General features: G+C 30.8%; 2 protein-coding genes across 6 annotated transcripts; both read left to right on the top strand.

Annotated features, from left to right (window-relative positions):
* The first annotated feature begins 201 nt into the window (after positions 1 to 201).
* Positions 202 to 10,366, top strand: LOC140663782 (uncharacterized). Of its 3 annotated transcripts, XM_072888242.1 has the most exons (4): positions 202 to 272; positions 678 to 865; positions 7,072 to 7,466; positions 7,569 to 10,366. In XM_072888242.1, the coding sequence occupies exons 3-4, from the start codon at positions 7,078 to 7,080 to the stop codon at positions 9,205 to 9,207; spliced, it is 2,028 nt and encodes a 675-aa protein (XP_072744343.1). In that variant the 5' UTR covers positions 202 to 272; positions 678 to 865; positions 7,072 to 7,077; the 3' UTR covers positions 9,208 to 10,366. The 3 variants fall into 3 exon arrangements, with proteins under 3 accessions (XP_072744343.1, XP_072744344.1, XP_072744345.1); XM_072888243.1 differs by lacking the exons at positions 202 to 272; positions 678 to 865 and adding an exon at positions 1,065 to 1,582; XM_072888244.1 differs by lacking the exons at positions 202 to 272; positions 678 to 865 and adding an exon at positions 2,191 to 2,470.
* Positions 10,367 to 13,585: 3,219 nt separating this feature from the next.
* On the top strand, positions 13,586 to 22,899 carry Hydr1 (abhydrolase domain containing Hydr1). 3 transcript variants are annotated; one of them, XM_072887899.1, is made up of 8 exons: positions 13,586 to 13,772; positions 14,586 to 15,054; positions 20,910 to 21,079; positions 21,221 to 21,431; positions 21,600 to 21,712; positions 21,865 to 22,102; positions 22,473 to 22,638; positions 22,727 to 22,899. In XM_072887899.1, the coding sequence occupies exons 2-8, from the start codon at positions 14,956 to 14,958 to the stop codon at positions 22,897 to 22,899; spliced, it is 1,170 nt and encodes a 389-aa protein (XP_072744000.1). In that variant the 5' UTR covers positions 13,586 to 13,772; positions 14,586 to 14,955. The 3 variants fall into 3 exon arrangements, with proteins under 3 accessions (XP_072744000.1, XP_072743999.1, XP_072743998.1); XM_072887898.1 differs by having other exon boundaries at positions 13,586 to 13,784; XM_072887897.1 differs by lacking the exon at positions 13,586 to 13,772 and having other exon boundaries at positions 14,087 to 15,054.
* The last annotated feature ends 13 nt before the right edge of the window (positions 22,900 to 22,912 follow it).

The raw sequence follows: 22,912 nt of genomic DNA, 5'->3' as shown, positions 1-22,912 counted from the left end.
GCGACGACAGGTTACGAAGCTTATTTTTATTAAAAATTCTAAAAAAACAGATTCATAAAACAAGCATCATAAATCTCGCATTTTCATCTCCTACCAGTCAGTCAAAGAACGGATACAAGAATATATGTGAGTGAGAAGTGACGCTGTAACTCGTAAAACTCGTTAAATAATCAAGGGGAATAACTGCAGATTCACTGGCGACGCCAGTGAAAAACGGACCCTCAAATCGTGACAATCTATAAAACTCATTGTGCAATTACCCTGCTCAAAAGGTATCAATAAATATTTTTCTTAAATTGCAATTATATTTAAATGTATGTACAATAAATCATTGTTAAAAAAATACACATTATTTATTCAGACAGAATATAATTTCACCATTCAAGGTTATTATTTATCTCACGTCGCTCGTGTTTACATTAATGTCGTGTAATTAATTTTCTATAAATTAAATATAAAAAATTAATCGTACTAATTCTAAAAAAAAAAAAAAGACCAAGTCATGACGAATCGTCTCATTTCACACGTGACCGCTATCGATCAGACACGACCTGAGATAAATCGAGGTGTATGGGCGATGGCACGCCAATTTTTTTTATCGTTTATCTCAATCGTTTAATTGATCCTTATATTAGGAGAGATGCACTTTATATATAATTTTAAACTTTGCCTTCTAGCGTCATCTGCGAACAGTGTATACATCGCAGAAACGGTAGGAGCATGCGCGTACCTTTCCCCCTCTGCTACGTCAATTTATTCATGTGTGGCCGGTATTAATCAATCAGCTGTTTCAATCGTGAACCTGTATTTTACCAACATTCGACGCGACGTTCGATCGTCTTGCATTTGGTGCTAATTTTCAAAGGTAAACGTGAATATAACCGTACGATAAGGATATATTTCGCTTCGTTAGAAATAATGAGACGCAGCATGTGTAAATTACAAAATAACAAGTTAATTGCCAGCAATTGCGCAAACGTGTATCTGAACGTAGAACGATTATCACATTGCAACGTTATATGTCATAATTAGAGATCAGAGATATTTATAATGTAAAATCTTTTTCTAGAATATTCTTTTAAAAGGTGGTGGTTCAATTAATTCATTTTTAAATATTCATTAAACAAATTACGTGTCCAAGAATAAATCTGGGGCGTAACGTACGAGATTAATGTTATCATAACGCAGCGTTTTGTAAACACTGTAAAAGTATGTGTACAAAATATTTCACTCGAGAAATATATATGTTTTTATACACGGAAGTGCATCATTCATAACATTCGCGTCGCGTGATTCTCCTCCAGTTGTCAAATCGACATGCATCATCATGCAGCGTGTTCTCGACTCAAAGAACGAGCGCTTTATCGCGCACATTCCGAGACGCATTTTAAAAAGAGACGCATTTAATATCGTCGCGCAAGCGCATGCTTCACACATTTCATTCTGTCTCCGAGTTTCCTACCCCCCCGATGGTCGTCATAATAAGGGTGCGTTATCAAGTACTTCCGAACACTCGCAGTTGCGGATCGCGATAATATTCGACCGCATGTGAGGCTCTTCGCTCGGAAACGTCACATTCACGGTAAGATTCCCCCTCTCAATCGATAGGAAGAAATCTCTACGGAAGAATCTGTCACTTCTGTCAAAGAGTTTGGAGGTTAAGAAAAGCGCGAGCCCACGTTTAATCTAAAAGCAGGGCCGGTCGTGCGAGGGGCGCCTACCCTTGACGCAATACCACCTTTTATTTAATGAAATTGCGTATTAAAATTTTTATCTTATGAGAGAACAATATTTTTTTAATCTGAAAAATTCTTTTGCACTTTTTAAACGCGGAATCTTAGAGCCAATTTACCTTCCTCCTTGCTCTCCACGACTCCAAAGCGTTGATGAAAATTACACAATTATTATATGGATCGTAGATGGACGAAAACTAAATGAATGATGAAGCCAATTTTCAATTTCTCACTAAATAAATTATATTTTGCCATTTTGTCTCCTTATAATAAAAATATAATAAAAATGATGTTTATATATTAGAAAAAAACTTCTATAAAATCATCATCAAAAGTGTAACATTTACCAAGGGACAATATCTTTAAAAATAATTTTAATTAAATATTTTTTAAATGTCTCAACACAAAAATAATTGATTTAATAATGCTAATTGTGAAATTAATATGAATTAATACAAAATAAAATAATATAGATAAAAGTGTCTAAAACGAACACGGATCGCAAAAAATATAGCTCGAAAATTCGAGCTCGTCGCGTGCAGAACGAGAGCGCGCCTCGGTAGATTTTAACCCTGAATTCAGTCGGACATGATTTAATTTAACCGCGGCTCTCGGCAATCCGGTCGCTCAATTTATCTCTGTCCACCGACGTGCGCGTGCGAGTCGTTGCGATCATCGTCGCACCGTTGTCCTCATCGTCGGTACCGTCGGTTTTCTAGGTCTACATTACATATCCGGTATGTAAAATATACTTTTAAAACGTTTCCTTTATTACGACGATTTTACGTCGAGCCGGTGAAAAATTAATCAATTAGCAAATGATTCACTCTTCAACGAATGACAATGTAATGTAATTAAAAAATAATGAAGATAAGGAGAGAAAGGTTCAACTTATTTTCTTACTACAGTCGCTATGTGCTGTTGCTACAAAATACGTGGTGAAGAGTCATATCGGAGTAGATTAAATTCAATCGCGAAGCCAGAGAGTCCACTTTAGAGTGCCGTTCAAGAGTAAAAAACAACAACACATAGTAAGAAAATAATGCAGAAATACTCTTGTTACTTTATCTCTATCTTACACTTAATACTTTAGAAACACTCTCAGAAAAAGATATCATTATAAGAAAAAAAAAAAAAAAAAAAAACTGAAAATCTAGAAAGAAAGAAGTTCGAAAAGACGTTTTAATTTTGATAGGCTATTGGATATTTTTAACTATTCCAACATGGTTTATAATTTAGAAAATTGTGTGATCTCTTGCGGATAATTTGCTATTTGATTTACTCTTGCAACTCCATACATATATATATTCGCGACAGTAGAGACAGATTATGTCCCACTAACGCACTCGCCTTCGTCGTCGCACATGGTTGCGCGTCGCGGGAGCGGCGAGGTCCGGAGACCTCGGTGCTCTTTAATGAAATAGCCATCCTGTAGAGTGCGATGAAGTGCGCGGGCAATGAATGAGCATTACGTCGCGAGCGTAGGATGTAGTGCATGTATCACTGACATAAAAAAAAAAACCCTCGAAGCACTTTTTTTATATCACAGATAATCCTTACGAATTTATTTCTGTCAAGACGAACAGAGAGATGTATATTATTCTTAAAATAATAATATGAAAATAATTATCAAAAGTTACTAGTAATCCATTTGTGAATGAATGCATATATTTAGCAATATTTATTTGATATAACAATTATTATTATTTTATTTTGACTGATATATAATCCAAAGAATTATAATACTATAAAACAAAAAGTATCCCGGCAGACATTCTAGCTAGATGCAAAATATATGCGAGACTGATTTGATGTACGAGGAATGAGATACGCGGAGAATACTTCATGCAACCTTGTAGCAGTCGTGAAGCAAAGTCGTTTTTCACGACTGTTACAGAGTTTGAAGAAATGAAATGTCGAGTTTGTGGTGAAATGCACCTTGATCTATAACACATCGATATCACAGAATTGGGAGACTCGCATGTGTTAGAAACGGGTTAGTTTACCACATAAGCATAATTATGATTATATACGATACATAATTTTATCACGATTTATTTTTTTCTTTGTAATGTATAATCAATATTTTTCTTCAGAGAAAGATGTAAGATCCTTTTTTTTCCGATATTTAATTGTCAATTTATTACCGAAAATTTTTGTTAAAATTTCTGGACATTCGGTGTTAATTTTTTAAATCTTCGATTGCAAAATTTGATTGATACTTAAACAAATATTTCATATACGCACATACAATATATATTTATTATTGAAGACTAAAAAATATTATTTTATTAATAAATAATTTTTTATATGTAAATATTTTTTACATGAGAAATCAATTTAATATTTAAAAACATTTTTAATTATAAAATAGAGTTAAGTTCGCCTTATACATCAGAATCCTGCAATATATGATAAAAGCATTGCCTAGAATAATGTAATTAACTTAATTTGAAATTTTCCAGTAGCACCGAAAAAGCGAATCTGTGAATTCAACAAAGTTTCAATTAAATTCATTAAATTTATATAGTCAAAATCAGTCAATATAATTAACAAAAGGTCAATGAATTTAATCAAAACTAATTTTTAAAATTTACGAGGTACGTTCACAAGATACAGAGAATTTGGATTAATATTATAATAATGTTATTTCTGTCCAAAATTTCAATGATATAGTATATATTTGCATATATAATATTAATTATAAATCTCCATATTGTAGTAAAATAAATTTAATTTCATAATATGTGAGAAAGTATAATTTAGCTGTATTATATTTGTACTTTCTGTGCTGTTCTCTGTGCAAAACGACAATGTAAAATGGACACATTATGCAATGTATTTTCATTGTTAAAGTTTGGTTCCTAAATTAAACAGCCTTGCGCTATTATATGTGAAAAGATCTTTCAAAAGCGGTAAACACGGTGCGATTAATACTCTCGTACTTTTCTATTTCCTCGAAAGTATATTATATATAAGCGAAATGGAGTTTGCACGCATAATGCAATTCGGCATTTTCTGATAAAATACATGAATTATCCATTTGCGCGAGTATCGCCTTTACGGAACATCCGCCAATTTGTATAATGATATTACGAAATATTCTTATGCAATGGCTAGTACAACTCACAGAATAGAGAGACTTTGATGCGCGAAATTTAATAAATTCAGCTCTCTCAAAACGACGATAAAACGATATAAGGCCATTTCTCCTTGCGCTTCTTTTAGGTCAATAAAAACAGTATTACATAAAATTGTGTTCTCTCTCCTTAGAAGAAATATATGATTTTTATAGAACATAATGCACTTTAAACATCAAAGATTAAAAATGTGTAATTACATGAGTATTTTTGTTTTAATTTCAATATATTTCTTTTTAATTTATTTTCATTTCACTAAAATCACCAAAGATCCTTTTATTTATACCGTCTGTGAAAATTTATTATTGTTTCGACATTTTTTTTATTAAAAAAATGGTCTGAATTTTTCAATAAAAACTGAAAATTCAAAATTTGAACGTAATTTATACTGCAAGCTATTGAAAGATTTAATTGCTTAATTTTTATTATATAAAATTTTTATTATATAATCTGCCTCATAAAAATATAGTTAAAATAAAAGCAATAATTTGCAAAATAAAATAATTGCAGTAAAATAATATTAAACAATTGCAATTATAGTTATTGTTACTATACGTAACAATATTATAATACGGAATTCAATTTAATGTCTCATCCCAGCATTATGAGTGACAATTTTATTATGCTATTTCGTTAAATACATTTTCTGATAACTATAGTAGCAAAATAAATGTAATAAATCGTAAGATAGATATTAATTTAATGAAGCGTTTATTCTTCTTTACTGTCATATATTTACGATAAAATGTTTTTTTCTTGTTGCACAAATTTATTATTTTTCTTTTATTATTAAAAAAAAAGAGACAAACAATTTATAAGAGATTTATATAATGATGAAATTACTTATAATTTTGTTTATAAAACATAACGCATATATGTTTCATTCCATAAACAATGTAAAAATTTTGATTATAAAATTTAACTGTACCATCTTGCTTCTACAATTTGAGGGCAGCCACTCTCAATGTTCTATAATCATCTCTCGTCAACACATCATTCTCCAGAGACCTCCACTTTACTCATTTAGATGTAGACAGTGATATTGATTTGGCAAGTATACTTTCAATGAGAATAAAATGACATTCAATGCGTTGGTTGTAGTTGTTCAACAACGCATCGGTCACCAATTATTCAAACAGAAAGACCAATATTGAATTTTATTAAACACATATAATAATTATAAGGAGAGAGAGAGAGAGAGAGAGAGAGAGAGAGAGAGAGAGAGAAAAAGAGAGATACGGCAAAAATAGAGAAAATATTCCGACGCATTCGATTCCATTGATTTAACAAACGCTTCCGCCGTTGCGTAAATTCCGCTTGAGGGATCCCGGAAAGCCCGTCTGAAATCTCCCGGTCAAAATCGTTAAAGAAAAGCGACACTCATTCGCAAAAAAAAAAAAAAAAAAAAGTCTAGTATTTCGCTTGGGGTCTGAATGTAAATGACTTTATGCCCGACTCGTGGCGTTTTCTCGCACGAGGTTCTAGGAGGGGAAAACGACATCCGAAAACTAAAGAATCGCGGCGCCAAAGGCGAGAGGGTGAGAAATATTGCACGGGTTGCTTGGCAGTTTCTCGAAGAGCCGAATGTGTACGTCGACGGTAATGGTACTCGTGGCCGAAGGCAGGAGATTTCGCGGGAATAAAGGGTGGCTCTCTTCGCCGGTGCAGCCGAGCGTACAGGGTACCATTCTGGCGGAAAGCCCTGTTCCGACTTGCTAGAGTTGTCTACCGGCCAAAGGCGTCGACGCGTTTCTTTGTAATGCACTGCTCCGCCAACGTAAAAAGTTAGTCGAACGTGATTCGTCATCGCGATGAATAGGATCGTAGTTGCAATTCACCGACTCCCGCTATGACTCTCGGGCTGACTCATTTGCATTAATTTAGTCGGAGACGTCAACTTTGAAAAAGAAGAAAATATTTCACATGTCCAAATCCAATAAATACATTTCAGAGGGATATAAATTTCTCCGAGACTCATATATATTATAATAACTCACAATTCAGCAATATTTTACATCGCTATATATGTATACAGATTATGACATGCGATATATCAAAAAATTTATTTGTTTCCTTTCCTTATGATTTGTAATACTTGAGAAAAAAAAAACAATACAATAAAGAAATATGACTGTGTAAATGCAGAATTATCTTGATATTTATGACTGAAATCTTTTAATCTTTTTCTGTTAATATAGATTACAATGGCGAAAATAACAACAGCGTTGTATCTGCTTACGGTATATCTGGTTGTTATGGTATTTGCCTTGAACGAGGAACTGTTGGAGCAAGAATGCCCCGTAGATTGCCATTGTCACTACTTTCGCATCAACTGGGTGACGGACTGCTCGGATAGTAATCTTACAACCATCCCATACAACGAGCTTAGCCATAATGTCTATATCTTAGATATGAATGATAATAATATCGCAAACGTCGACCCGTTTCCAAGTTCAATTAAATTAAGGCGTCTCCAGATGGCACATAATCAGCTAACGGAACTGACGTACGAATCCTTCGCCGGATTAACGTATTTGTTGGACGCAGATTTCTCGTATAACGCCATTACACACGTAGATCCTGAAGCGTTTCGGTAAGACAATTTGAAATCAATCATACTTTCGCTAATAATTGCATTTTTAAACAGAGATGATTTGTACGTAATCAATGATGACATAATAAATTAATTCAACAGGGACAGTCCGGGTCTAATTACATTGGAGCTTCAACATAATCCTTTGGAGGAGATTGAAGGACATTTCCTGAATTGCCGCACGTTGCTGTACCTCGATCTAAATTCATGCGGTATCCATCATCTCAACACACGTTTCTTCCACAACACGACAAATTTGAATAAGCTTGATTTATCGCACAATCCCCTGCAAAGAATAGAACCAGGTCCCTTCGATCATCTAACAAATTTGGAATATCTCACGTTGAACGGATGCAATTTAACCTACATATCTCCCGAGGCGTTTTTGCACTTGGAAAATTTGCGACAATTAGAAATTGCAGACAATGCATTAAAGACACTGAATTGGAGAAACATTCTCACGCCGTTGGTACGTTTGGAACATTTAGATATCCGCAACACCGGCATTACCAATCTACCGGGTGACGCCTTCGCAAAGAACTTGTATCTCCGTCAATTGGTCCTCGCGAATAATGAATTGTGGCATCTGGATGTCGAAGATACGCTCGGACACAATCTGCACAGCCTTCAGTCTCTGGATTTGTCAAATTGCAATTTAAAAGATCGCCTATCCGAGGAAGCTTTCACAAACGCGAGTAAACTACGCGTTCTCAATCTGAACGGTAATCCAATGTTCGCCAGCGATTTAACTGCCGTTCTCCGTCATTTACCCAAGCTTCATAAACTCTCTCTCAGCAACTGCAGCCTTCGAAGATTACCAGACGCCTTCGATGTGTTCGAACATCTCGAGGAACTCGATATCTCCCATAATCCGCTATCCGACGCATTCGTCAGTCTTCTCAATCCGTTAACATCTTTAGAATATTTGGATATGTCTTATTGCGGTCTTGGTCACGTTGGAAATAATACTTTCGCGCAAATGACTTTTCTCAAACAGTTGATTCTTTCGGGGAACGAGCTTCATACCTTAGAGGAAGGATTGTTCGCAAATCTAACGCGTTTGGAAAGCTTAGAACTCAACAAATGCGACCTCAAGATACCTCTCGATCCAAAAATCTTTGGTGATCATGAGTCGACAAACATAATAGAACTCAAACTCAGCGGCAATCCATTGATCGTACCCGACGAAGGTCCCCTGCTTCCAACGCAGCTGTCTAATGTGGAGATTTTGGACCTCAGCAACTGCGGTATCTCGCATTTGAATGAGAACATATTTGCCACGACGAATAATATTACTCAATTGAATCTATCGGGAAATACCATCTCTGGTGTAGAAAATCTGAGCTCTCTGAAGAAACTGCGCGCGTTAGAACATTTAGATCTTAGTAATAATAACTTGCGCACGATCAATTCAAAGGTATTCGAATCGAATCCACGTTTACTCTCCATCAACCTTATGGGAAATCCATTTATTTGCAATTGCTCTATCGCGGAGACTTGGGATTGGGCTGTGCAGGAAAAAGGTGATCTTCACGTACTCGTTGGCAGTCAACCTGCTAATTTTGAAATCGGCTCCGTAAAACGAAGAAAGAATCTCTCCTGCGTCTACGACGAGGAAACTTATCGAAACATGATAGACGGAAATCAGGCTCCAAGTCGCAAACATTACCCCAGACAACTTACACCGTCTCGTACCTGGGCTAAGTATGTTCGCGAATCTAATTGTAATCGGCGTTCATGATACGCGGCGACCAACTATCAGCATCCGATGCTGAACGTCTACTATCCTAAGGTACGTAAACATAAACAGGAGCTTTGAACAAGAAAGATTCTATACTGCTAAATACTATTGCAACATCATTATATCGTATAAACTAATATAACGTTGAAATTTATATTTCTGTGGCATTATTTTTATAGTCATAGGATTAAGATATGGATACGAAATAGTTTATGTGTTAGAAAATATCATAAAGTATGTCCGCATTGAAATGTTACTAACAATAAGTCAAATACTCGGTTTTGTATATATACACTTCTCTTATTTTGTATATAGTATATTATAATAACTCTCTTATATTCGAGTCAATCAAACTATATTTTCACGTGTTCAATTTAATAAAATAATATGTTTAATCAAGTGTTAGCATAATCAGCTGCCAATGATCGACATTAAAAATAAAGAAAATTGAAAAATTCAAAAGATCACAGAATAATAAAAACTAAATTTAATATAATTAAAGTTTTACATATCTTTATAGAAAAATGTCATATATATATTTATCACTGAAATATACTTTTATACCATATGAAATATATAAATTAAATTAATTATTTCATACTTTTAATGAGATACACAACTTGGAAAAGTTTAATGTTTTTATATCATAGAAAGAACATAGAAAAACATAAAATGCTACTTCTTCATGAGAAGTAAAAGTAGTAAATATATTGTAATTAATTAATTAATTACAATATATATTTAATGGTTTGTCATATAATATTGTCAGTTGTTACTGACAATATTATATGACAAGTGAAATTATTCGTCAAGGCAAATATGTTCACATTTAATGGTTGGTTATATTTTAATTATAAGTAGCAACTGTTTGCAAAAGAGAGAAAGAGAGAGAGAGAGAGAGAGAGAGAGAGAGAGAGAGAGAGAGAGAGAGAGAGAGAGAGAGAGAGAGAGCGATAATAGATAATGATGAGATAAACAATACACAATATGTTTAGTTAATAATTATTTTATAAATAAAGTGCTTTTGTAACGATATGTAAAATCACGCAAACATATTGCAATTATCTATTCTCTCAGATATGTAATTATCTTTTTCCAGATATGATTTCATTGTCTTGATTTAATGCAATATTATGTTTAAATTATTTAAATTTTCTGGTAACTTTAGCTGTGTAAATGTTAAACCAAAAAATATAATTATTAAAATAATAAAATTTTAATTAGTAATGTAAAAGTGACTTTTATGTTATAATATATATCACTTTTACATTACTAATTAAAATTTTATTATTTTAGTAATTATATTTTTTGGTTTAACATTTACACAGCTAAAGTTACCAGAAGATTTAAATAATTTAAACATAATATTGCATTAAATCAAGACAATAAAATTATATCTGAAAAAAGATAATTACATATCTGAGAGAATAGATAATAAATATATATATATATATATATATATATATATATATATATATATATATACATATATATTGTATTATAAATCTAAAATAATATTGTATTTCGTTATTATATTGTTAACGAAATGTAATATTATTTTATATTTATTATACAAAATATTTTTGCAACTATCTGTTTGACGAGTAAAATTCGAGAGTGTAGAAGAAATTTAGTAACTGGATTTTTTTATGATTAACTATTATACGCAGTTGTATGTTCACATATACGTATACATATAAATACAATTACGCCATCACATCCGTTGCATGTGAATATGTGACCATGAACGCTAAATGAGAGATTTTTCTCTATTGGAACTTTACAATAGTTAGAAAAATGCCAGATTATCGTTGAAAAGCTAATTTTCCACTGTACCCAATTGTTACACAGAAAGTACGATTGCTTCATCTTTAATTTGTTATTGACGTATATTCTGTGCTTCTTCTGTTTTTTTATGTTAATTAAGTAATCTTACCTTGCATTATATAACTATTCATACAGATTTCGCCTACAACAAGTTTGTAGGCGAAATCTGTAACGCACAAATAAATCTGCAAACTATAAATCTGATGTAAAGTTGATCTTATCATGAAATCTATCGCATTTATAAAAACTCGGCGTCGTCTTTTATATTAATTAGATAATTAAAGCATCCTTTGCTATGATTTAATTATAAAATTAGATTAACAGTTATTTAAAAGTAAAATAGAATCTCAATTTTTCTATGAATGTGTTGAAAAAGATTTCAAGATATCAAACTTTCTCATAAATTGAACATACTTAACATAAGTATATTAGAAAAAAAATTAGTGCCATGTTATTCTGATATATTCCTTTTCAAGGAAGTTTAGTTTCTGACTTTGCGATACCCTTGTTTAACGATTCGCAAATTGAATTGCAAATTAATATTAAGGAGTGATTCATTATGTACACAAAAAGACTCGTATCTATAATTTACAATATACGTTTTGAACATTTTAAAAGTGCTATGTAACTAATATTTTAAAAATAGTTCTTGTTGTCTATTAATTAAAACCATTTATGCATCTGATTTTAAATTTAATATACGATACAAATCTTGAGTTTTTTGCAAAAATTATCACATGTATCTATCTTAATATTTAAGTTCTATCATTATACATATTATGAAATGATTATGTATAGATAATGATATAGTATGATAATAATATTATGCCTTTATCTATATTTTTCAATCTCGCTGTCAAAAAATTATCTTTACCATAATATTCACATTAAACTACATATATGTTATAAATACGAGAGTTGAAACAAGAGTTGTTTTTTAGTTATTTTTAATGTAAATTGCAATTTGTAATTTTGTTTAAGCAATCCAACATTTAGAATATCGGAAATTAATTCCATTCTAAATATATGTTAATTATCGACTAAAATAAAAAAGAAAGTAAAGTGGTGTAGAAAACAATGCATTTCTATCGCTTTCACATTCGATCAAAATTAATCATTCAAATTTTGCCTACATCTAACAACATAAAGATATCATTCTTGGATTATAATGCGGACGATGTGTATTAGTTTATTATAATTCCGAAATGTAAAAGACTGTATTTAATAAAATTCTAATTCTTAGTATACATATTCTCTTTTATTTATCTTCTTTTATCTCTCGATAGAAAAGCTGGTTCTTCCTATATAGGTCAATCACGATAAGCTGATATAAATTCGGTCATCTTTATAAAAAATTCGTGTTATTAATAAGCATTATTATAGTAACGAGACATGTAATTTAATAAAATTTTTGATACAAAAGTTATTTATTTTTAACCTACAATAGAGAAAGCTGCAACGACTTACTGTTGCGAGATGTTGGTTTATTTTATCGAAATGTATTTACGTGATAAGCATTCGAACGGGAGTAATAGCCTTTATTAGTAATAAAATTATCTGCAAATTTAAATCTTTAATATGTATAATTCCAAATATCTCTTTTAGTTCTTGAGTTTGAGCAGGTGTTGCCGGTCGCTACTAGTAGTAGCGACATAATGAGAGCAATGAATTCAACAATGCGTGAATATCAACGAAGCGCGATCATGCTTCATTGATCGTTCGTTGCACGTGGTAAAATCGCTTGACCTCGAGGGACCGGGTACAATCGAGAATCCTGGACAAGTGTAACAATATTGCAAATATATCGCGTGCGCGTGTGATGTATGCTCGTACGCATTACATGCGCAAGTGCGTGAGTGCGTGTATCATATGTACATGTCATTCCTCATTTACTCAAAGTTCACATCGCATTGTCAGAAACTATTGATCTTTCTTAAGACTCTAGATTCTAGACGCAAAATTTTTAGAGATATCAAACTGCAATATGTAAAAATTCGGATAAATTTAATAAACATTATAATATGTAATACTCACTATTGAATAATAATATAACAATAATGTATCGTAAATAATTCTAATTTTTTAAATATCTTATGTAAGAATTAAAACTTGTACAAATATACAGATATTTGTGAATTTAAGTTATAAACATTTTTGTTTGTTGCTCTTTTCTTTTCCTTTTCTTAATTTTATATAATTATCAATAAATGGCATTTAAATAAATGATTTTTTATTTATTTGGTTTTATTGTATTGTCTTATGTTTTATTTATCAACAATGATATCTTTTTGTTGTTAGATATAGGCAAGATTTGAATGATTAATTTTGATCGAATGTGAAAGCGATAGAAATGTATTTTTTTCTACATCACTTTACTTTCTTTTTTATTTTGGTCGATCTTAAATTAACATATATTTAGAATGGAATTAATTTCTGAAATTGTAAAATTGCGATAAAAAGATGCAATTTGTCCAGGGGCTACTGCTTGTATCTAAGTACAGCCCTGGCACGATACCAGTCTGCGTCCTGCTATGTTACATAATAGTCTGCATCGCGCTTTCACGCACGCGTCGTGACGAAGCATATGCCATACACATGTGTTATCAGTGAAACGCGCAATGTGTTTGTGATTCCGTCGAGAAATTTCTGTGACAGCTTTTGCTTGTGGATATTACTAAATGAATATATACTAAACGAATATGAAAGAAAATTAATTTTAGAGCAGACATGAAGTTTGTGTACGCGTATACGTAAGAATTTACATATAAATAACAAATGTGAAATCTGCATAGTCTCGCGTTGAATTATGATTACGATGAGTCATTATTATTGTATTATCATTTATTTAAAAAATACCTCTGACTGTGATCTCTGATCAATATCATATTTCATATTTAAAAGAAACAAGAATATGAATTTTTCTCTCTCAAAATATCAACAAAATGCCAATAGTTAATTAATTTTGTTTCGAATGTCACCAGATATGCGTTCAGTAATATATATATATTAAAATGAAAATCTCTCGGAGATTTTTTTTTCAAGAAAAATTTATGAATTAATAAAAACCTATTATTAAAAACCAAATTCTAATTAATTTTCACAATGTTGCTGCCACGACATTTTCTGCAACAAAATGTTTTTTATCTAATAGGCTTCTAAACTCATTTCAAAAAGTTCACAAATATTCTTTCATGCAATCCTTAGAGTGGAAACTTATTTTATTTTATGTGTATATAAATTGTAACTTTTATATTAAGCAAATATATTGTTATGCTAGGTTAGATTTTGATCGGTAACATGGAACAGCTTCAGAATCCCCTTAAGGGCTTTAAATAATATACAAATCAAAAGAACAAATTTTGACAAATGTAAAATATTTATTAATATAGAATAACAGAAAGTTTTAGTATATTTTACTTTAATATACTTTAAATCCATATTATATAACGCGAAGATGCAGAAAAAATTAGCTTATTTTGGTGCGATGAAAACATTCGCACAAAAAAATTTTTCGAAAAAAATTTAATAAAGAAAAATATTATTTAAATCAGGTATATATGCCAGATATATGTATATATCTGATCATATCTTTACGGTAATGCCGTGTGCATGCGCAGAATGGACTCACTCGCGCGCACGTGATACAAACCTTGAATATTTTGTAATATCTTTGCAACTACTCTACTGGTATATCAGTTCGACATATCGTTTAATCAGTCAGTCGGCCGTACAATTTATATACGGCATGCACGCGGCAACGAGGCTTCCTTCGTCGGCTTTGATTCACGACTGTCGCTCGTTAAGTGCCGATTATCGGCAAGCAAAGTCCGTCGACGGACCTCAGCTTCAGCCTGTCATCTCGCGTAGCTTGCCCGCGCTGGCTGCATCGAGTGCCTCTGTCAAATAGTCACGCACGCAACGATGGACCTTTTTGAGAACATCCCGTATATTCCCAAATTGTATTACGGTGCGTTACTAGGAGTCGGTTTCTTAATCTATTATCTCTGCGAGGTTGTCAAGGTGAGTAAACATGACAAATTCTTTGATCAGCAATCCCTACTCCCATTTAACGGAAATTACTATCCCACGAGATACATTTTTTTCAAAAATGTGAGAGAGAGAAAAAGAAGCTCGATTCATAACGTATTACGATCAATTGCGTTAACGATGCAAAAAGTTTGAAAACTTTCCACTCTTATATGATGTACGTGATAGAGAGCATTTATTAAGAAATCATATGTTCAAATGAAAACATGTTTACAGGTATAATTAACATATCCGGTTAAGTTAGATTAGGCTAGAAACTTTTTTCCGAATTATCATACTTAAAGATTTCGTTCAAACGTATAATAGTGAAACACGTTTACATTTTTTTTCTTAAACGTAAACATTTTTTCTAAAAGTAAATATAAACATTTCATGTTTGGACATATATTCGTAACACGGAATAAAATCAGAGTCCTAAAATTAATCAAATACTATTCGTTATCTTAATAGATCTAACGAATTCCCAAACAGCACTTGTCCCTCAAAGATGACTAAAAGATATCTCATTACCTTTTAGATATTTTTATCATGTCTTTTGGCTTTTCTGTACTGTATAGGTTCTATACTATACTGGAATGCTAGTCAGAAAAAAGCGCTAAATAAGAAGAAATATAATTACTTTTGTATCTTTTTCTATTATTGTACAGAAAAAAAAGAGGATGGAAAGAATAGAGAAAATTGTTTACTAATAAGAAATTATTGGACAGGGAAATGATACTTATCTTCTATTTTTTATCGCGATTTATTTACTTATTGTTAATACGATGCAAGCCATTCCAGTATAATATGGAGTTCACTGCATAAATCACGCCTATCTCGTTCAACAGATCGTTAACGTAGTCTTTAATTAATTGAAATCGTGATGGTTACGCACGAACGATAGAAAGACGTGTATATCGAATCAGTTTGTCACAGTTTTTAAATTTTAGATAAAAAATAATATAAACATGAGTACGTTTCATGATCTAACGTAGTTTCTTTTATATATATATATATATACATATATATCTTTATATAGTCATAAAGAAACGATTACGAATAGGTATCTCTTAATGCACGATTCTTAGACACGATATTCGATTAAATTAATTTTAGATAAACATATGCAATAAAAAAAGTATATGCGTATGTGCGTGTAGCAATAATGCTAAATTATTTTAATCGAATATCGTGTCTAAGAATCGTGCATTAAGAGATACCTATTCATCATCGTTTCTTTATGACTATATAAAGATATATATGTATATATATAAAAGAAAGGAGAGAAAGAGAGAGAGAGAGAAAGAAAGAGAGAGAGAGAGAGAGAGAGAAAAGTGGAGAAAAGAAAGAGCTTGACGCGACGATAAAAAATAAAATAAAACTTGAAAATAAATAATGTAAATTATAACGCTAATGAATAAAAAAATACTTTTTCGTTAATTTATTTGGTAACTTTTGCAAACTTTTTTCCATTTCTTATTAACAACATGAGTTAGGTATATATTCAATTTTTGTCTAGCATTAGACGTAGAAACATTATGCTCAATATACATTTGTAAAGATGTTTTCCAAAGTATGAGAATAAGAATTATTCACAGATAAAGGATAAGATGAGCAAACTATTGATCAAGGTTCTTGAACTCTATAAAATAACGGAGATAAACATAATAATGTACGGAGAATCGATGAATCTATCTGCATGCGATGAACTCTGAAATGGAGCAACGTTTATCGTTATGCCTCGTGGACGCGCGCGATGCATTCATTGACTAAAGAGTCAGAGCAATGTAGTTAAATAGTGTCAGCTAGCGGCACCTTTTATATGCATTAACATTTATTTGTCCTGAATGGAGAACTAATCTTTACGCAAAATGAAATAATGCACCTAGTAATAAATCTCCCCATTCGACCGTTAAAAGGGCATATTTTATATATATTTGACTTTTTTAATCAGAAAGTTTTAAAAAATGCTTATAGTAATGAAAACATTTTATTCTTTGAAAAAAAAAAGAAAATAAAATTATCTTAAATCAATTTTAAAATATAAATAAATTTTATTTAAGATAATTTTATTTTCTTTTTTTTTTCAAAGAATAAAATATTTTCATTACTATAAACATTTTTAAAAACTTACTGATTAAAACAGTCAAGTCAAACATAAGAGATATCAGTTAAAACATTCTTTGATATAACTTTAGCAATAGTTGGGACGACAATGTCATAGTTTCCTCTTTGAAAGCGCCTTTCAATGTTTACATAATTCTTATCATTTTTCCGATGAATTGATAACAAAAAATTTAATGTCGAAATATTCTTTACTCTTTTAAAATTATTGATATTGTATCGATATCTTGTTTTATCATTAATCACCTTATTATACATTTTGCATCGAAATGAATGCAAAATGTAAAAGATAAGATTAATTACACGTATTTTATCGTATATTTACTGTTATCAGTTTAAGAACAAAAATTATGTCTATGAATTTAATTGTTTAAATACTTTCTGTATTTCTATGTATGTCTCATATACACGCGCATTAAAGAATATATATATAATTGTAATAAATAAAAATATGCCAATAACTATTTGCATCAAATATGCAAATTTATGTAAATATAAATTTTACGCAAAGCAAACTTAAAATTAGAAATTAACTTTATAATTAAAATGTGTAAAATAGAATTTCCACAATATGTTTAAATTGTCGGATAATTCTCGACAGACGACAAAAAATTCAATCCTAATGCGTAAAAATATCAATAGCTATTTATTTTATATAAAAAATATATTTTTATGTAAAACAAATGCAAAATAAGAAGCTAATTTTATGATTAGAATATTTATATATTATTTGCATATCACAGAATTTTATGGAACGAGTTCGACGTACAGACAGGATTTCCGCGATACGTGTTCGAACTGTCGTATGACCCTCGATAAACGACGAGTATGAAAAATGCAATTTATTAATTTGACCTTAAAACTATGAGGCAGTTGTCTTGCACATGCGTCATAGGCAGGTGAAGTAACGGGCATAAAATAACTAGTCGCAAGAGTTACTATATTAATGATGTGATAATTAAAAAGTTCTAATCAATAAATTTTATCCTGTAAAAGCAATATGTAATGCTAATAATATATACTTTTGTTTTACATTACTTGCTATAAAATATATCTATATATATATATACATATTTATATGTAAATCTATATATATTTATATACCTCCATATTTTTTATCCTCCTTTTATTTCACTTTATCTTTTTTATTGGTCCCCATAACGTGAAAACAAATATTCCAATCTCAAACATAAAAGCAAATGCTTTAACTATACATTTTTTACAATTACTTTGATAATGATGGGAAGAAAGCTAAAATATTAAAAGAGGTATGGAAAGAAAAACATTTAAAAAAAAGAAAAGAACGGTGACACGGAGATTGTAAGTGAGACTGTGATTACTCTATGAAGGAGATTAGATTAGATTAAATTATTTATTTATATATCTAGTTTTCTAGTTGTTTAATTATTTATTGTTTGGATAGAGGTAGAAGATATATATGATATTTGTTTGTAAATGAATGTAAGTATGGATAGATGGATGAGTAGTATAGCTTTTGTAAACCAAGTACCCTTCCTGGCTTGTATGCTTGAAGAGTAAATATATATATATATAATTACTCCAATAAGACCACAAATATTTATTCCATTTTACTCTTTTAACCTAACCCGATTGAGATTTTTTTTATTTACATCCAGGGTATCTATTCAAATCTTGTAAAGAAATTCCCTGAAAATTCCCTGATTTTCCAGGTAATTTTGTTCAAAATTCCAAGTAAAAAGAATATTTTCAAAACTTTTTAATACAACTTTCTCTAAAATAAATTCTTTTATTACATGCATTTTCTAATGTTTTTCATTCATACGAAAAAAAAAAAACGCGGAGCCTCTTAAATTTTAATGTTAGATTTATAAATGTGCTAAAAAAACTGAATAACTTTCATAAGACAACATTTTTATTTATATAAAATTTTCATTTCTTTATCTTTAAAAGTTAGAAAGAGTATGTACTTCATATTCAATATTATGTTAAAATATGAAGTATATAAAAAAATATATAATATATTTATACGGTGCAAACTGAGACGCCAAGTTTACGTTATCTCACTTTATTTGTTAACCAATATTTTTTAAACATTTCCTATCAGACTTTAAGCACTTAGAATTTTCAATACTTATATAAGAAGTTCTATACATAAATATTATTAGAATATTATTTAAACAAATTAAATCGTCAAATTAAACGCTGATCATTCTTTTGATAATTCTATTATCGATTGATGTGTTATTCTTCGTTATGCAATTACTTTTAATTTCTAGGGAGAGTGAGAGAGAGTTCTAAAATGTACGTCAAAATTATTAAAATATTTATTAAATAAATTACAAAATAGATCGCCCGAAATACCAAACGTAAATACCAAATAAATATCGAGATGAAATATTGGTCCTATTTTAATAATTCTATCGACTTTAATGAGATCTTATGTCAGTCTATAATCACTTTTAATTTCCAGAGAAGGTTTTATGTGTAAAAATTATACAATATATTTACAATATATCACACTTTATTATTAAATTAGATTAGAAGACACCAAACGTACAAGTACTGATTGTAGTGAGACGCTGGTCATATTTCGAATGTTCTATCGACTTTAAATGAGATTTTGTGTTATTTTTTGTGTCTGCGATCGCTTATACCTTTTGAACAAAATTCTAGATATGCGTAAAAATTATTAGAATATTTATTAAACAAATTAAATATCGAAACGCCGGTATAACATGAATCTCCTTTATATCTAGTGTCTCGAGTTAATTTATATAATTATCTAATATAATATTCTAATAATTTTTACCCATAAAACTTGTTGTAGAACTATCGCAGCATTCTCAAGTGCTTAAAATCCAGCAAGAATGCCAAAAAGAATTGTTGGAGGATGTTGAGGTTTAAATCGTTTATAAATATAAGAAACGCGGGTAAAACGGTACCGTTTAGAGCACAAACGTCACTTTTTTATCCTACTAACAAAAATATTTTGACTAGCCTGAGATCTTGGCGCGATGTGCGAAATTATCGTTAAAGTTGAGATATATCTATAATTATTTCTATTGCACTAACAAAGGACAAAGTGAAATGCAGCGTGAATCTAGCGTCTCAATTTGTCCCGATTTTTTCCCGGTCTATTCTTTTAATGGCCAATACTATTTGTTTAATTTATATATCAAGAATTTCATCTAGAATTATTAAAAATACAGTCATAACTCTCAACTTAATTAATAAGTTTCCACAAAGTGAAATGCCAGTTTCACATATACACGACTGACTATTTATAAGATGAAAAGCAAAATTATCAAAAAAATAATTTTTTAAAAAATTCCCTGAATCTCAATAAAATTCCATGAGACTTCCCTGATTTTCATATACAAAAGAAATCCCTGAATATTCCCGGTTTTCCATATTTTTCCAGCGAGGAGACACCCTGTACATACATTTCCTGTACTTATATATTGAGGAAATTAGCTGCATACGTCAGAATTAATTGCTTTTAATTGCGCAATAATGTAATTATAATGACAAGTGTGTATATTAATAATTCACTATTTAATACGGTTTACTTGATTCATCAGGTGATTCATTCGTTCATCAACGGTGAAATAAATCGCACATAATAATTATTCATTAATAAGTTATCAATTGTCCGACAATGGATAAAATACAGTTCAATTTTACGATTATGTAATAATGTTACTCGGTACCATACAAACCAATAAAACCTATAACATTTCCAGACACCTTTGCTGGCTTGCGCCGATGGACCATTCCGTTCGTTCTTGGAAACGAATATTCCGCTCGTACAGAATAAGTTCTGGCCGACATTATGGTGCTTCGAATCTCGAGCGCAAACTATTATGGCCAGCATCTTAAGATCTCGAATATTACCGCCTATTAAATATCGCAGGTTAGTAAAAAAAAAATTATTCACCGAAAGATAGAGAGAAAGAGAAATTGTTTCCTAAATATTTAAAAAATAGATAATGTAATCATAATTCATGCAATATACTGAATTCTATTTCTTTAACATTTTCTTTATATTATGTAGGGAAATTTTGACTTTGCTCGACGGCGGTGAAGTGGCTTTAGATTGGGCCGAAAAGGATTGCTCCGTTACTTCACCCATCGTTATCATTTTACCTGGTCTTACGGGTGGTAGTCAAGCGGAATATGTCAAATGTCTCGTATCAGCGGCGAAAAAAATTGGTATACGATGTGTGATTTTCAACAATAGAGGTTTAGGCGGGATAAAATTGAAGGTAGAGTTTATTCGTGATGGCCTGAACGTCATAACTAGATAATTCTATACAAAGATATTATATGATGAGAAAAACTGCAAATTATATCATTTAGTGTGAGAAAAATAGTCTTTTTAATTAAAAATTATTTTTTCTAACGAAAAACCGATGATTCTTTGTTATTTTTAGACCCCGCGAACCTATTGTGCAGCTAACTACGATGACTTATCTGAAGTTGTAGAACATGTAAGAAAACTTCACCCTCATGTACCCCTTGGAGCAACCGGAATCTCCATGGGAGGGTAAGACAATATTTTCTAATTTATTTCCAAATTATAAATCTTGTTTATACTTCTAATGTTTAGAAAAAAATGTAAATATATAAAATATAAAAATTTTAAATTAAATTAAATCATTCGATATTTTTTCTAATGTTTTTTTTTGCTATGCACAGGTTGATTTTAGGAAATTATTTAGCACAAGAAGGCTTAACAGCAAGAACAAAATTGAAAGCATGTCTTATTATCTCGGTACCATGGAACGTGTTCGCCGCAACGAAGAATACTGAAGAAAATTATGTTAATCTAATGCTGAATAAGCATCTAGCTAGTAATCTACGTCGCACAATAGAACGATATCATACTTCTGATATTGGCCCATTCGAAAGCATAGATTTTGACACACTTCTAAAAGTACGTTTTTATTAAATTTTCGATATATATGAAAAAGATCGGACAATATAAAAAGTTTTCAACTTTTTCGATATAAGTATTTTTATCAAAATAATTTTGCAGATCATTTCACACTCTATTGGAAACAGTAGTTTATGTTTTGCCTTGTGTTATTTTTTTTACTGCTAATAAGGCTATATTCACAATTTTATAAAAAGTTATATCTTGAATAACTTCTGCATAGATAAACTTTAGAATTTTAATAAAAATGAAATTAAAGATAAATTCATATTTATGATGTCTGATTATATTTGACATCATTTATCTAGACTACTGTAACAGTATCTGTACTCTATATCTGACTCATATGTGAATTATTACTGTTTGACAGAGTCAAACGATAAGAGAATTTGATTCTCATTTTACGGCAAAGCAATTTGGATATAAAAATGTCGAAGAGTATTATCACGACGCAACGCTCGACGATAAGTTGCATCTGATCGAAGTTCCTACGTTATGTCTAAGCGCGGCGGATGATCCGTTTCAACCATTGAAAGGTGTGTTAAAACGTGACAAAAAGATCGCTTGTAATGTTATTATAAATTTTATACAATGTTAACGTTCGTAACGCTCATAAATTTTCAGCTATACCTCTAAAGAAAATAAGCAAAACCAAAAACGTGGCCGTAGTGGTAACGTCACGTGGAGGGCATATTGGTTTCCTAGAAGGAGTGTGGCCGGTCAAGGAAGAACAATATATGGGAAAATTCTTCTCACAATATTTCGCAGCAATATTTACCAGAGATTTTAAACATTAATAAGATATTCAAT

Source organism: Anoplolepis gracilipes, chromosome 3 (assembly GCF_047496725.1).
Source record: "Anoplolepis gracilipes chromosome 3, ASM4749672v1, whole genome shotgun sequence".
NCBI classification, from domain to species: domain Eukaryota; kingdom Metazoa; phylum Arthropoda; class Insecta; order Hymenoptera; family Formicidae; genus Anoplolepis; species Anoplolepis gracilipes.
This window is presented reverse-complemented; position numbering and strand designations above follow the sequence as displayed.